The sequence below is a fragment of the Orussus abietinus genome, unplaced genomic scaffold (assembly GCF_000612105.2).
Source record: "Orussus abietinus isolate OABI.00-Male unplaced genomic scaffold, Oabi_2.0 scaffold28, whole genome shotgun sequence".
NCBI lineage: Eukaryota > Metazoa > Arthropoda > Insecta > Hymenoptera > Orussidae > Orussus > Orussus abietinus.
In genome coordinates, this window is record NW_019394431.1 from 739,387 (window position 1) to 751,881 (window position 12,495).

The 12,495-nt window shown below is 44.9% G+C and overlaps 2 protein-coding genes across 3 annotated transcripts in view; both read left to right on the plus strand.

Moving 5' to 3' along the window:
• The window catches only part of LOC105701288 (tachykinin-like peptides receptor 99D), a 98,137-nt gene that overhangs the window by 60,183 nt on the left and 25,459 nt on the right, over positions 1–12,495 (plus strand). The window lies entirely within an intron of this gene.
• LOC105701287 lies at positions 855–4,674 on the plus strand. Of its 2 annotated transcripts, XM_012427921.1 has the most exons (3): positions 855–913; positions 1,073–2,834; positions 2,904–4,674. In XM_012427921.1, the coding sequence occupies exons 1-3, from the start codon at positions 866–868 to the stop codon at positions 4,154–4,156; spliced, it is 3,063 nt and encodes a 1,020-aa protein (XP_012283344.1). In that variant the 5' UTR covers positions 855–865; the 3' UTR covers positions 4,157–4,674. The 2 variants fall into 2 exon arrangements, with proteins under 2 accessions (XP_012283344.1, XP_012283343.1); XM_012427920.1 differs by having other exon boundaries at positions 1,073–4,674.

A 12,495-nucleotide genomic window follows, 5' to 3' on the forward strand; every position in this document is an offset into this window, starting at 1 on the left:
CCAGAACCGGGATTGGGAAAGGTCATGGTGGGTGTTTGAGGCTCAACTGCTCCAAAATAGAAAACGGAGTCTCTCCAGGCGGCCGTAAAATTCCTAGTTTATTTCTTCAGAAATAAACCGCTCAGGGGACCCTACTTTTGGAAGAGTGTGAGAATTCCTTGGAAATTCTGATCTTCACGCTGGAATTTCGACTGTAAAAAGAACCCTGAAGGGGACTCTGATTCGGGATTGGGAAAGGTCAGGGCGTGTGTTTGGGACTCAACTCCTCCGAAATAAGAATCGGAGTTACCCCAGGCAGCCGTGATATTCCTCGTTTATTTTCTTAGAAACAAATCGCTCGAGGGAGCCCTATTTTTGAAGAAGCGCGAGAATTCCTCGAAAATTCATATCACCACCCCGGAATTGGGAAAGGTCGGGGTAGGACGAAGAGGAGCGAAATCTAGGGATTCTGCGTTCCTAGGGAAATCGCGTTCCTCCTCCCGGTAGGTACTTCAAGATTTCTTCGAGAGAAGCCGAGGAAAGTGATGAGGTCCCTGTCGTGAAATGGAGGAAGTTGGTTCCTTTTGAATTCGAACACCTGCGACGAAGAGCTGCCAAAACTCGACTTCCTCGACTTCTCCGTCCAAGTCATCGATTTCTTTTCCGAGATGGGAAGTGCCCTCGCTTTATGGACTCGCGGCAACGAATCTGCATTTGTGGCTGCTAACAATCGGCACTTTTACCGGTGCTAAAAATTTACCATCGGTAATGTGTGTCTAAATGTGTCAATAAAGCAGCGGTTATCAGCTACCACGTGGGAGGTTTCGACGTATAGTACGTGAAGTATAAATGAGGTTGACGAATCCTCTGCCGAGGCTACTCAGAGATGTACCTTGTTACTTCGGTTACCTGGCTGCTGCCAGTCCTCGTACTGGTGAGTAAGCAAAGCTTCGAATTACTCATTCAAGTATAAAAATCCCCATTTTATCCAATCATTAATTGCCTCAATTATTTTCCAAAGAAGTTTTAATACGAGCTCCTTAAACGGGCACTTCGCATTAAATTATACATTAATTGTACCCTATTATTTAAGGGCGGCGTGATCAAAGAGGACCCTACTGCCCTCCCAGAAAATGAGTTTGGGTTGGGAAAAATCGATTTAACCGAAAACTCATCGACAAATCTGTCGACGACGCTTCCAGGGTCCTCTGTCATCGAGGATCTTCAACGAAGGATTCTGAACGATTTCGCCGACTTTGAAGAGTCGACTTCGAAAGTACCGGAAAGACCGTCAAATGACACGCAGAGAACTGAAGAAGCGACTCGCAAGGTGCGAAAACGAGATCTAGAGCCGGAAACGACTTCATTTGCTGATGAATCCTCCTCATCATCGACGAGTCCTCCTCTGGAGGAAGTTGAAGCAAAAAGTAAGGAAGAAGTTTCTACGACGGAAGTGAAAAATGATATTTCGAGTACTTCAGCAACTGTGCCTGAAACTTCGGATGACACAACTACTTCGAAAGAGGAAGCCAAGTCATCAACAAAGGGCGACAATTTATCGTCGGATACTTTGGAGGCTCTTCTAAAAAATTCCACCGTCGTGAATGGAATCAAAAACAGGATTGTGAGTGATCTAATTAATCTCGCTGCTCTTGCCAATCAGACTGCAGTTAATGACGGTGCGATAACCTCTTCTGTTGATGAAAATGCTGAGAGGACGAATAATGAAGAAGGGTCCACCAAGATCGATGACATCGATGCCTCGACATTGCCTGACTCTCGGAATACATCCAGCGACTTATCTGATAAAAATTCGACCAATCAGGAAAATGATCCCGATGGTATCCAACTGGAGAGTCGTATAAGTTTCGCCACTCTTCCTGATCCTGCTGGAAATCCATCCGAAAGTTCATCGAGTGTAGTCAATGACTCCACCACTGTCGTTATCACGGATTCTGGTACTACATCGAGTACACCTGATATCACGAGTGTAATTCAAAACGACGAGAAAAGGAAAGCAGCGGATCCGGAAGTACAGGTCGAGACTCAGACATCTTCACCAACATCTGATAAAAATTCTAATGAAGAAATTCCCGAGTCGAAAAAAATTGATTCACCGGAAAATGAAGATGAATCGCCAATGCCTGAAACGAGTGATAGATTAGTCGCAAATCCAGGGGATCCCATTTCTAATTTAACAGAAGAAAGTTTAAGTAAGGAAGAAATTAAGCCGGATGTTAGTCAGATTAATCTAGAAGTGCAAGACTTTAAGACAGAGCCAGAAGAAATAGTCAGCGATGCTGTTGATGTTCAAGCGTTAAACCAGGAAGAATTGAGTAAACTTAATGAAAATGATGATGATACTCATAAGAAGGTTCCAGAGACATCCATTCGGGTTCCCAAAAGAGGTGTCAAGTCAAATCAAGTCCAAACCAGGATGGGATTCGATTTTAACCCTGAACCATTAGTCTTGAACACGGAAAAGCCCCGAGAAGAACCCCATGAAGATCCTCCAGAAAGACAATGGGCGCCTCTTGAAGAAGAGAATAAAGACCTAATCAACGAGTCGCCGTCAGATACGTCAATTATCGCGAATTATGGCCAAGTCATTAAAGACATCCCGGATGGCCGATACTTTATTAACGAAAGACCTGAAATCATGGATTACGAGATGCCGCCATTTTGGTACCAACCAATAAGAAATTGGGAAACGCCATGGACCCCATATCCGAGAAAAGTGGAAGACAAGGAACCCGTAATAATTGTAATTAATCAATGCCCAATTGACGAACTGCGTGAAGTTCCATCCAAAAGACTTCGAAAAAAGTCCAGGAGAACTTCATCCCGTAAACCGAGTAAGTCAAATCGCAGGTCGTCAGCCAGTAAATTGTCAAAAAAGAAAATTCTGTGTAATGTAATTCCAGATCCTGGAGAGGAACAGGATTATCAGACTCTTTGGGATTACCCTTTGAGAGAGATTATTAATTCGCGAATAATATCTGCCATTCTCAAGGGATTAAATGTTGCCGATAAATGGGTACTTCCTGTAAACGGTGACAATAAATGCAAGAACTTCTCGCGTGGAGTTCCTACATGGCCTGAAATCAGTTTGGAACCGGCAGAGGATGTTGAAGAACCGGAAACGAAATTCACGGAGGCATTGACAGATGAATGGGAATCTGCAGAGCGTGCAGTCAAACAAGTCAAGACATCGGAAGTGTCGCAGGATGTTATCAAGGAAACGGAGGACCAAGTTTTGAAAGGACCGTCGGGTGTCGCAAACTTGAACTCCACTCCGGTTCCAGATTCGGGAACAAGAAGAAAGGACGCGAAATATCCTGCTTCGAATGGAGAAAGAAGAGGCCGAACTTCTGCAAATAAGGTGAAAAAATCGCACTCTAAATCCGTAAAGAAATCTGAACCACCCATATCGGATAAATCAATTGATGATAACTTAAAGCATCCCGAATTAAGGACCGGTGGGAGGAAGAAGGAGGGAAATTTTTCAAGACCATCAAGAGATGAGACTCCAGATAAAGTTTCGACAACGAGCGAGGACGCGCCGATTTTACGGAGAAAATCCGTCCTCTTGCCAAATTTGCATATTAAAAGAGTGAGCAATGGCAAGAAAAATGAATTCTCCATTGCAGCGGATTCCGACGGGTCGATCAAGATGACGAATAATCAGTCAGCACAGAAATGGGCCAAAGTATCGATAAACGGTCCGTCTGGAAATTTGAAAATTAAGGGTAAACCTGGAAAATCTAAGCGGGTTAAAGGGAAAGTCAAAAATGATCCAAAATTGAACCAGAAACTGTCTATAAAGGTGCGAGTACCAAAACCATTGCCGAGGCATGAAGATAATGTCCCCGAGAGAAATAAAAATCTGAACAAGATATTCATTAAAACCAAATCCAAAACTCGAGTCAAGGGCGTGAAAGTCTCAGGGCCGAAGAGAAGAAATAAGTATAATGATCAAGAAAATATAAATCAGAATATTAATTATGTGGTCAATGTTCGTAGCAACAACGATCCGTCCGCCTCAGAGGATTCGAAGAATTCAACTAAGCCAAATTCGATAAAATCAATAACGTACAATATCCCGCCACAATCTTTAACAAAACCACCTCCAGGAAAAAATGTCCGATCGAAAATGTATTTGGAAGGGTTCGACTAGAGTCGAGTCGAAGGAAGGAGTAATCGAGGGTCAAGATTTCGAATTAATTCCGCGGGGTCGATCGAGAAGGCGAAGAGCCTCGAATTTCGCCACTTTCAAACGTCAACAAACATCCAACTTAAAGAAAACTAGGCTGTTAACTCTAAAGCAAACTTTTGATACCACTCAGACAGTTTCGAAAGTTTCCTTAGAACAAGGCTGGAACAACCTAGGACGTCTGAACCATCCCTTCAAGTTCTGTCACATGACGAGCAGCACCAACAACGGTCTGAGCATTGTTAAATATCTCCTCCCGAAATACTAAACCGCTCAATTTTCTTTATAAGAAATATTAAGAATCTTAGAGTCAGACACGTGGCCTCGGAATCATTGCCACTGGCGATAAAAATATTGTAATGTTAAGAATAAATCGTATACAATTCTGTCCTGGCTTTAGTGATGATGTTATCTTTGGGTCACGTTGAGAAGGTGTTAAAAATGAAAGAAGGTGGAAGGAATAAAATAAAAATTCAATCGTTTGTTCATGACGAAGGTATTCGTGCCAAATAGTTCCCTTTGCAGTCCGCTCGGCAGAATCAACCGAACCTGTTGAATTCCAACCTGTTGCAACGCCTAAACAGTACGAAACAGTTCCGTCCTATCTGAAAAGCAGGGAGGGAAAATTAAATACAAACAAAATCGAGCGAATGTGTAAACCGCCGTAAAACACAGATCTAGGGACCTAAACGTAGCAAGAGCGCGTTTGGATAAACAAGGACGGGAGGAATTGTAAATTTGTTTATGCTAATTCATTCGCCCGATCGGGCAGATCCATTATGTAAATTTCATCGGTTTGAGGGAGATCGATTCGGCTGTTTTCAATGGGATTCTGCGAACGAGGGGGTGGATGAAACATACAGGAGCCAGGGGTAGTAAATTCCTCGGCACTAATAAAATATAGAAGGTGCCCGGCCATCTGACATAACGTGTGTTGAATATAAAGAACAGTCGTAAAATGTACATGAAGACAGGCCAAGTACTCCGGTAGACTCTCTAAGAGAGATCCCAAATGCTAATGACAAATGCAACAGGATTTCCGAGACATACGCCGAATAAATAAATAATTCGAAGTGGAAGGAATGTTCTATAATTAAATCAGATTTTAGCAAGTTAATTAAGAGCCGTAGGGTGGTATTATCAAGATGTCTACTTAATTTCTATGATTAAATTATAGGAACTGAAGGAAAAATATAACCAAGTCGAGGAAATGCATCCCCAATTAATTGGCCTCTGCTCCGATCGCGGTTGGACTGTAAAGTTCAGTTAACATAATCTACATGAATCAATAGAATTATGATTCCGCCGATTGGAATAACGTCAAGTATGAGGGCATCGGGGAAATCGATGCGGCGCTTAATCTCTTATCCGCGATATTAATTTCTGCCATAACGAATATCTGGTCGGCGAGATTCTTAATCTCTCTTAATAACGTCATGTCCAATTCAGGTGAACTGATCGGCCATTTCCAGTACAAGAAATTATTTCGCTTGAACAGTGAACCCTGTTCTTTAGCTAATATTTCCCGAGCAGCGAGCAAGTTTACATACCCAATAGAAATTAATTCAAGGCAAGGGGGAGGTAGAAAATGATTGTAAAAATTATGTGTGGAAAAATGTGGATATTACAGGAAGCAGATTTTGGAAATGGTGGAAAAGGGAACCTAGAAGAGAGCAACTCGTAGTTGTATTGAAGATCCCAGGATATTTCCTTTCTTCCTCGTGGATTTCTAGCTGAGCATCCAGGAAGCTCTTAGCTGGGCACAAATCTCTTTTCTTTTCCAGACTCGTCCATAAATTCGTGCTTTGTCGCGAGCCCTGGAGGGGATATTAAAGTTTTCGAAATTACCGGCAAGGGATCGCGATCCCTCGGGAATCTGCCAGGCAGGATTAGTGGGCGTCTCCGCGGCCCAAAAGGAGATTACCCCACAGGATTAGAATCTCTTATCGACTTCTCGCAGTCTGTTGTAAGATTAATTCAACCCTCGACACGGTGCCCAGCTCATCTCAAGACACATCACGGTTCGATTTTCAACTAATCCGTCTCTGATTATTTTTAAATTAGAAACGAAGGGAAAAAGTCGAGAAAAAGAGAAGACGAGTCGATCCTAAAAATTCCACATTTACTTAAAAATGTACATATAAATAAAGGGGAGGAGAAATTCCCTGGCTTTTATCGGGAATATCCTTTCTAAAGATTCCTTTTCAGTGGATTTCTAACTTACCGATTACTTATCGTTGGGATATCGAGGAATAAAGTCGATAAGAAGAGGCAAAACGCTTTCCGCGGGCGATTCTCCGGGTTTATATTACGGAAATAAAGACGTAAAAATTGTCAGGCTCGTTATCGGAAACCTGAAGATGATTGCTGCGGCGAACAATTTCGCTGATAGTATTTGCTTCCACCGATACGTTTGTATTACCTCATTCTAGGGGTCATGATTGGCAAGGTCCTTCTGGGAGGTTTTCCGGCGTTTCCCCTTTTCTCGCGGGAAATAATCGAAAAGCAGGATCGGAAATAAATGAAGCTTCCTCCATCGCACGGTCCAGAAAATGAACTGGGATTAAATTAGACAAAAAAGTTAGCCGAAAGCGTTTCTCAAAAGAACTCGGCCCTTATCTTCCAGCTCGTGCCGGGTTCCTTCAGATCCTTCCGATTGGAAAATATTTCCCGGAAGCAGCGAAAGGACGGTAGCTCATTCCAAGATAGGGAAGAAAAAAGTGGAAATTGTTATTTCCGAGAGTGCCTCCGCGAGAAATGGCTTTAATGCCCCGACAAAAGGCAGGAAAGGAGACTCTCCTTGAATTCGAGAGACCGTAATCCTCGATACTCCTGGAGGTCCTGCCGGAGGGAAGGCCGGGCAGAGGGACACCAGAGAACAAGAAGAAAAGTCCGCCCTCGAGCATGAATATTTCTGAAAATTTCCCGAGCAGACATCCTCATTTCATTGGCTCTTTCCTCCCGGCCTCTGCTCCAGCATCCCTGGATGCTGGGGTCAAACGTCCTGTGGGATGAGCCCCGGCACTTGGATTCCTATTTAACGGAAGAAGGAACCTGGAAAGCGCCTAAAAAGACGAACCGTTCCTCATAAAACGCCGTCGTAAATTCGGAGACAAACCCCTTTGCGTTCCTTCGCTCTAGATCTTGAAAGACTGCAAAAACGAGATCAAAGGACCGCCCATCGCGGCCGGAATTCCGCGGCAGCTTTGAAAATTGAATTTTAATATTTTCTACATAATTGCCAAAGGCTGTTGGCTTATTTCCCCGGCCAGCCGGAGGATGGGGTTAATTATTAATCATTAATTACACCCTCGAATCGCTTGGGTCTCTGGCTCAAACGCTGCTGGACCACTCTCTGCAGGATTGGCTTTGGAAGCACGGACATAAACCACGTGAGATCCTGCCGACCGCATCGGCGAATGCCGGCTGCTGGACCACTGGAGATCCTGGAGATTCCAGGATAAATGTTTGAGAGATGGATCTGACCGATCGAGCATATCTCCGCGTGGCAATGATGATATAATGGCGCCGCGTGCAAACCGCGAGCGACCGCATATCTGACATAGATCTTCACCGGTTATTCTGGGAGAAAAATCACGGAATTTTTCACATGGCATTTAATCGAGCCGTCTTCCGTCGACTTTTCCAACATCTACTTGTCAGGAGAAAAATTCACGAGAGGCCTTGAGGAGGGGGGAAATTAATTTTCGGGATTTTCTAGAGCGAGAGGGAGCAGAGGCGGTGATGCCGTGAATGGGGGTAACTAGAAGGACTATGAAATGGAGCAAATCGTCTGGCGAATCGTGTGGTGGATTGATAGGAGAATTTGGATCCGCAAATCGGAAACCTGACGGCATCCCCCGCGGGTCCTCCCCGTCCACTTTTCGAAGATTCACCCCCGGGAAATCCTGATACTGTCAGCCACTCTCCAGCCTCGAGACGGTCTCGTTATCGTGGAAAACAACGGGAGCACTTTCGACATACCCTCTAAAATATGCACCGCGTGCATTAAAGGTGCAACGCCGATGTGTCCCTCGGCGAGGCCCTCGTTCATCTGGGAAGAGAATTGTGCCTTACCTGGTGACCAGGTAAAATGGATCACGATGACAGAACTCCACGAACTGTACATCTATTTCAAATTTCATGTTTACGCATTGCCCTAAACATTTCAGCGATTTTTTTAAAGAATTCCGAATGGAGTTGAGGAACTTCGAAGACCTCCTCGAGGACTTAAAAAAATCTCGAACTCCTCAGCGTCTCAGAATTTCCATTCAAGTACCTCCCGAGGAACTTTTCAGAGTCCCTCTTCGTGGCTCGAAACTTCACCTAGAAGTGTCGGAAAGATGCGGAATCGGGGAAATCGACCAATCCATACGAGAGTGCAGGAGACGTGCAAGGTGGGTCTGCTGGATGCACCAGGAGCGACGAGGTCACAGTAACTCGGGATGGCGTAAAGTAGGCAGCCGGGCACTTACCGGCCGAATCGTTAAAGCCGACGTGTGTAGACGCTTTATGGTCTGCCCCGTACGTGGAAACAAGAGAGAGAGAGGGAATAAAGTGGGGAAGGAGATCGAAATAGGGCGACCCGATTTTTCTGCAATATTTCACGCCGGCTGAACGTGATCCAAGCTAATAGCGCCGCATCACGTAACTCGAACCTATTACCTAAATACAAAGTGCAAGCCTACATTACCTCATGAATTGCCCAAAAACATGATATAACACGATCCCTATTTATTTTCAATTTTAAGATGCAACGATCGACTGCAAGAGGAGGATCAGACAGTGAGTGGGGATTCTCAGTCAAGAAGTGTCTTCTTATACTTTCAGACCTCGATCAATGGAAGTAATGGAATGACTGGAATGACTCGACGAAGCGTCATGAGCGGGTCGAAGCGATCTTCGGGGGACTCGACAAAAAGGTCGGTCTTATGGCCGATAATGGATCAATATTTTCTCACGAGAGCGAGGAAGCAATCGAACCGGCACAATGGAATATTGATTCCGAAAGAAGCGGGGTGCATTAAAGTGGATAATATACTCGGCGGCGGATTCTTAGAGTTAATCTCGATGATTGATCGAAGTCGATCGCGGTCGGGAATGGAGGAAATTAAATTTCTCCTTTCCGGGCGCGAGCGGAATTCCCGATCGACGGGTCAATAAAATGAATATTCTATTTGGTGGCTTTTGACTTTTCTTATTTCCTTTTTCTTTTCTTTGGAAATCGAAATTCGCAGAAAATTCGGAAAACACGAGATAATTTGCATCGGACAAGCGGAAGCTGTCCTAATGGATGAGCGTTGAAGAGGACGTAGAATTGCACCGGAAATCGGAGCACACCCATTCGCAGCCCACAAACCTCCCTAACGCGGTTTCCCCTAGATATAGGGTAAAGTGCGCCACCACCGCTATCGCCGCTATCACTGTTATCACCGCCCTCTCCACGGAAGAGGAATCCCTCGGATGCTGGCGGTCCAATGGCACATTTTAGGTCAAGACAACGTCGATATAAAACGCCCACCAGCCCTTCTTCCTGCTCTTCAAACTTTTAAAGCCACCCCTCGAATCGGTCAACCCTAAATCGTCGAGTCTCCCTCCTGCCATTCCACGATTTGTAACAAAAAGCTCCACCCCGAAATAACGAAATAATAAAACCAGGAAGGTTGAATTCATTCAGCGTCTTCACTTCCTGCCCTGAGAAAAGAATTTCATTGAACCAAATAGTGCCAAAGAAATATTTTCTTAATTCAAAGAATAATTATTTCACTCAAACTCGAACAAATAGGATGCAACGTTTCTTCGGAATTATGACACTTCATTCAAGTTTATTTGAATTAACAAAATATTTGGCTCGATGAATTTCCTTTTCTCGGTGTTATTAAATTGGTAACAAATTAAATCGCGAAAAAGGGTTAAATATTCTAGGAGAGGAAACATTAATTGGAGGCGTCGCCGAGGAGTCTCGTATCAAATCGAAGGTGTAAAGGAAGGTGCATCGATTATCGGGAAAACGCAGTGCCGAGTGCATCCTCGCGGGCGGCTCCCTAGGTGAGCGCCAGTTTCTGTGGAAGTGCATCCCCTTTAAAGTTTTTAAATGAAGCACCCGCCCTCGACGAATCCCCAGAGCCGAAGACATTATTGTCCAAGAAGAGGACGACTAGGGACGAGTAATGACTGCAACAAGAAAAATGCACGTCCCCTCCACCCCCAGAAACGGCGATTCGTTTCCCCCGAAGCTTCGGTAATCGCGGTCCAACTAAATGTCCATGAAAAAAATTGCGATGCTTAAAAAAGGGAGTCGGAGGAATGAGAGGACTCTATGCGCTGTTTTTTCAAAAATTAAGCAAACGGAGTATTCGATAGACTAACTCGTTCTCGACCTGCTCCAATTTTCGAAGCTACAGGGATCTCGCGCTTTAAGCAAAGAGACTCGTGTTACTTTAAGCGCTTAAGAGACTCCTCGGGAGAGAAATTCTCACTGGTTAAGTTAACGCCCCCGGAAGTGACCGAGCTGGATCGTTAAACGGCGAAACGGAGCCGCTGCACTTTGCCGTTAGCAAATTTTTCTTCCGCTGCAATTCGGTGCACTTCCTTTCCCCGAGCCACTTCGGTGCATTGTTCCTGACGCGGAGTAAACCGAATTATTTCTCTCCACGGATTTTCCGGCGAACTGCGCCTGACAGAATCATTAAAGTCCGGGTCGAAACGGCCCTTCTTATCGTTAAACCTCGCGACGCGAGATTGCCGTGGAAGAATTTTTTAAATCGAGGGAGAATCGATCGAGAGCGGACCAGGTGGCTGCTCCCTGAAGAGGTGCATCCCGATGCATCGTGGTGCAGCGACCATGAGCGAGTAGCATTTACATGTCCATCTCTCTTAAGAGACCCGGAGGCGGTAAAGGGACCTTCTAGTTTGCAGGAAGTCGATTTTTTACAAGCCTCACCTGAAGGGGTTCCCCAGGATACCTGCCCGAGTCGCTCACCTGGTCACCCGAGGTTCATTGATAGTTCCAGACAAATAAATGCAACGAAGCGCTAAAAATATAAGGGGTCAAAAGAATCATTTAATATTCCCCGGAAATCCCAAGACTAAATTTATCACGTGAAATAATCCGCATCACCTGATTAAATTACCGCAACAAATTGCCGTTACACCCCTTATCCCCTTTTACCCCGGGATACTTATTCGGGCTCTTGCGGATGCACAAAGGATCAGCCGCTGGAAGTGCGGGGCGAGGTTTAAAAAGATTTCTTTTTGCCCTATCCCCTCCCATTGGCTTGCGGGGCTTTTTTCTCTGCGGGGCCATTCCGACGTGTCTCTTTCGAGTGGCGAAATGAATACAGTTCGCCCTCGGTGCACGTCCGTGTACTTTGAGCATTATTCCAGAGTACGAGGCGCGGACGCGTAGGAGGGTGGAATACCTAATACCAACGTCGAGGTATTCGCTCGGCGGAACTCGCTTCGAAATTCAGTGAAGCCTACTAAATTAATCGTTGCACATGTGCATCGGACAGAGTATGCACCAGACAGAGAGGAAATGGGGAGTTTGCCTGGCCGAAGGAGACGGCCGAGATTGCACCGTTTCTCTGGGCTTATTGGCCACTTTGCAGCTCCCAAAATCGCTTATCTTCTAATCTGCAAGCCTCGAATAATGTCATTACACCTGATTTACAGAATCCACCCGCACATCATTACGATTTGCATAATTTCTCTTTAAAACGTAATTCTTCATCGACGTAACTGGAGAAATGATTTTTAATTGCCCGCTTAAGGGTTTAGAAATATATGTGTAATATGTTTGGAACGGTGGATTATTTTTTCCTAGGCATTATGTCGTCTAGTTTTACGGCCCCCGCCATTGCGAAACAAGACGAACGTTTACGGTTGCGTTGACTCCGCTTTTATTTGCCCCACCGATGTACGGGCGTAACGTGTACCTACCCTTTCGCAGAGCACACGACGTGTTTCCGTTCAAATAAGGACGCATCACGATGTTACGGTGCAACTGGATGACACCCTCCAGCCATAAATAAAACTCTCTATAAAACCCACGGCGCCGTTAAACGGCGAGCTTATCCCACTACTGGCGCACATTGAGAGCGTCGACTTTTCTCGTGTTACGGTAACGCCGGAGTGTCCTTTATACGTCCGCCATTTGTAAACTCCGGTTAACACCCCGCGTAAAATTGTGCAAATGTAACGCGACGATTCTAATTCTAGTTTCCGGATAATTGGAGTGGAAATAAATATAAAAGGCCTCGTTATACCATTCTAAATGTGTGATCACGGTAAATAAGTTGAGC

Excerpts from the sequence above, each read along its gene's own strand:
- LOC105701287 (XM_012427920.1), top strand. The coding sequence starts at position 866 with ATGTACCTTGTTACTTCGGTTACCTGGCTGCTGCCAGTCCTCGTACTG. Across the intron at positions 914-1,072 it reads TGCTGCCAGTCCTCGTACTG|GGCGGCGTGATCAAAGAGGA; the intron begins GTGAGTAAGCAA and ends CTATTATTTAAG.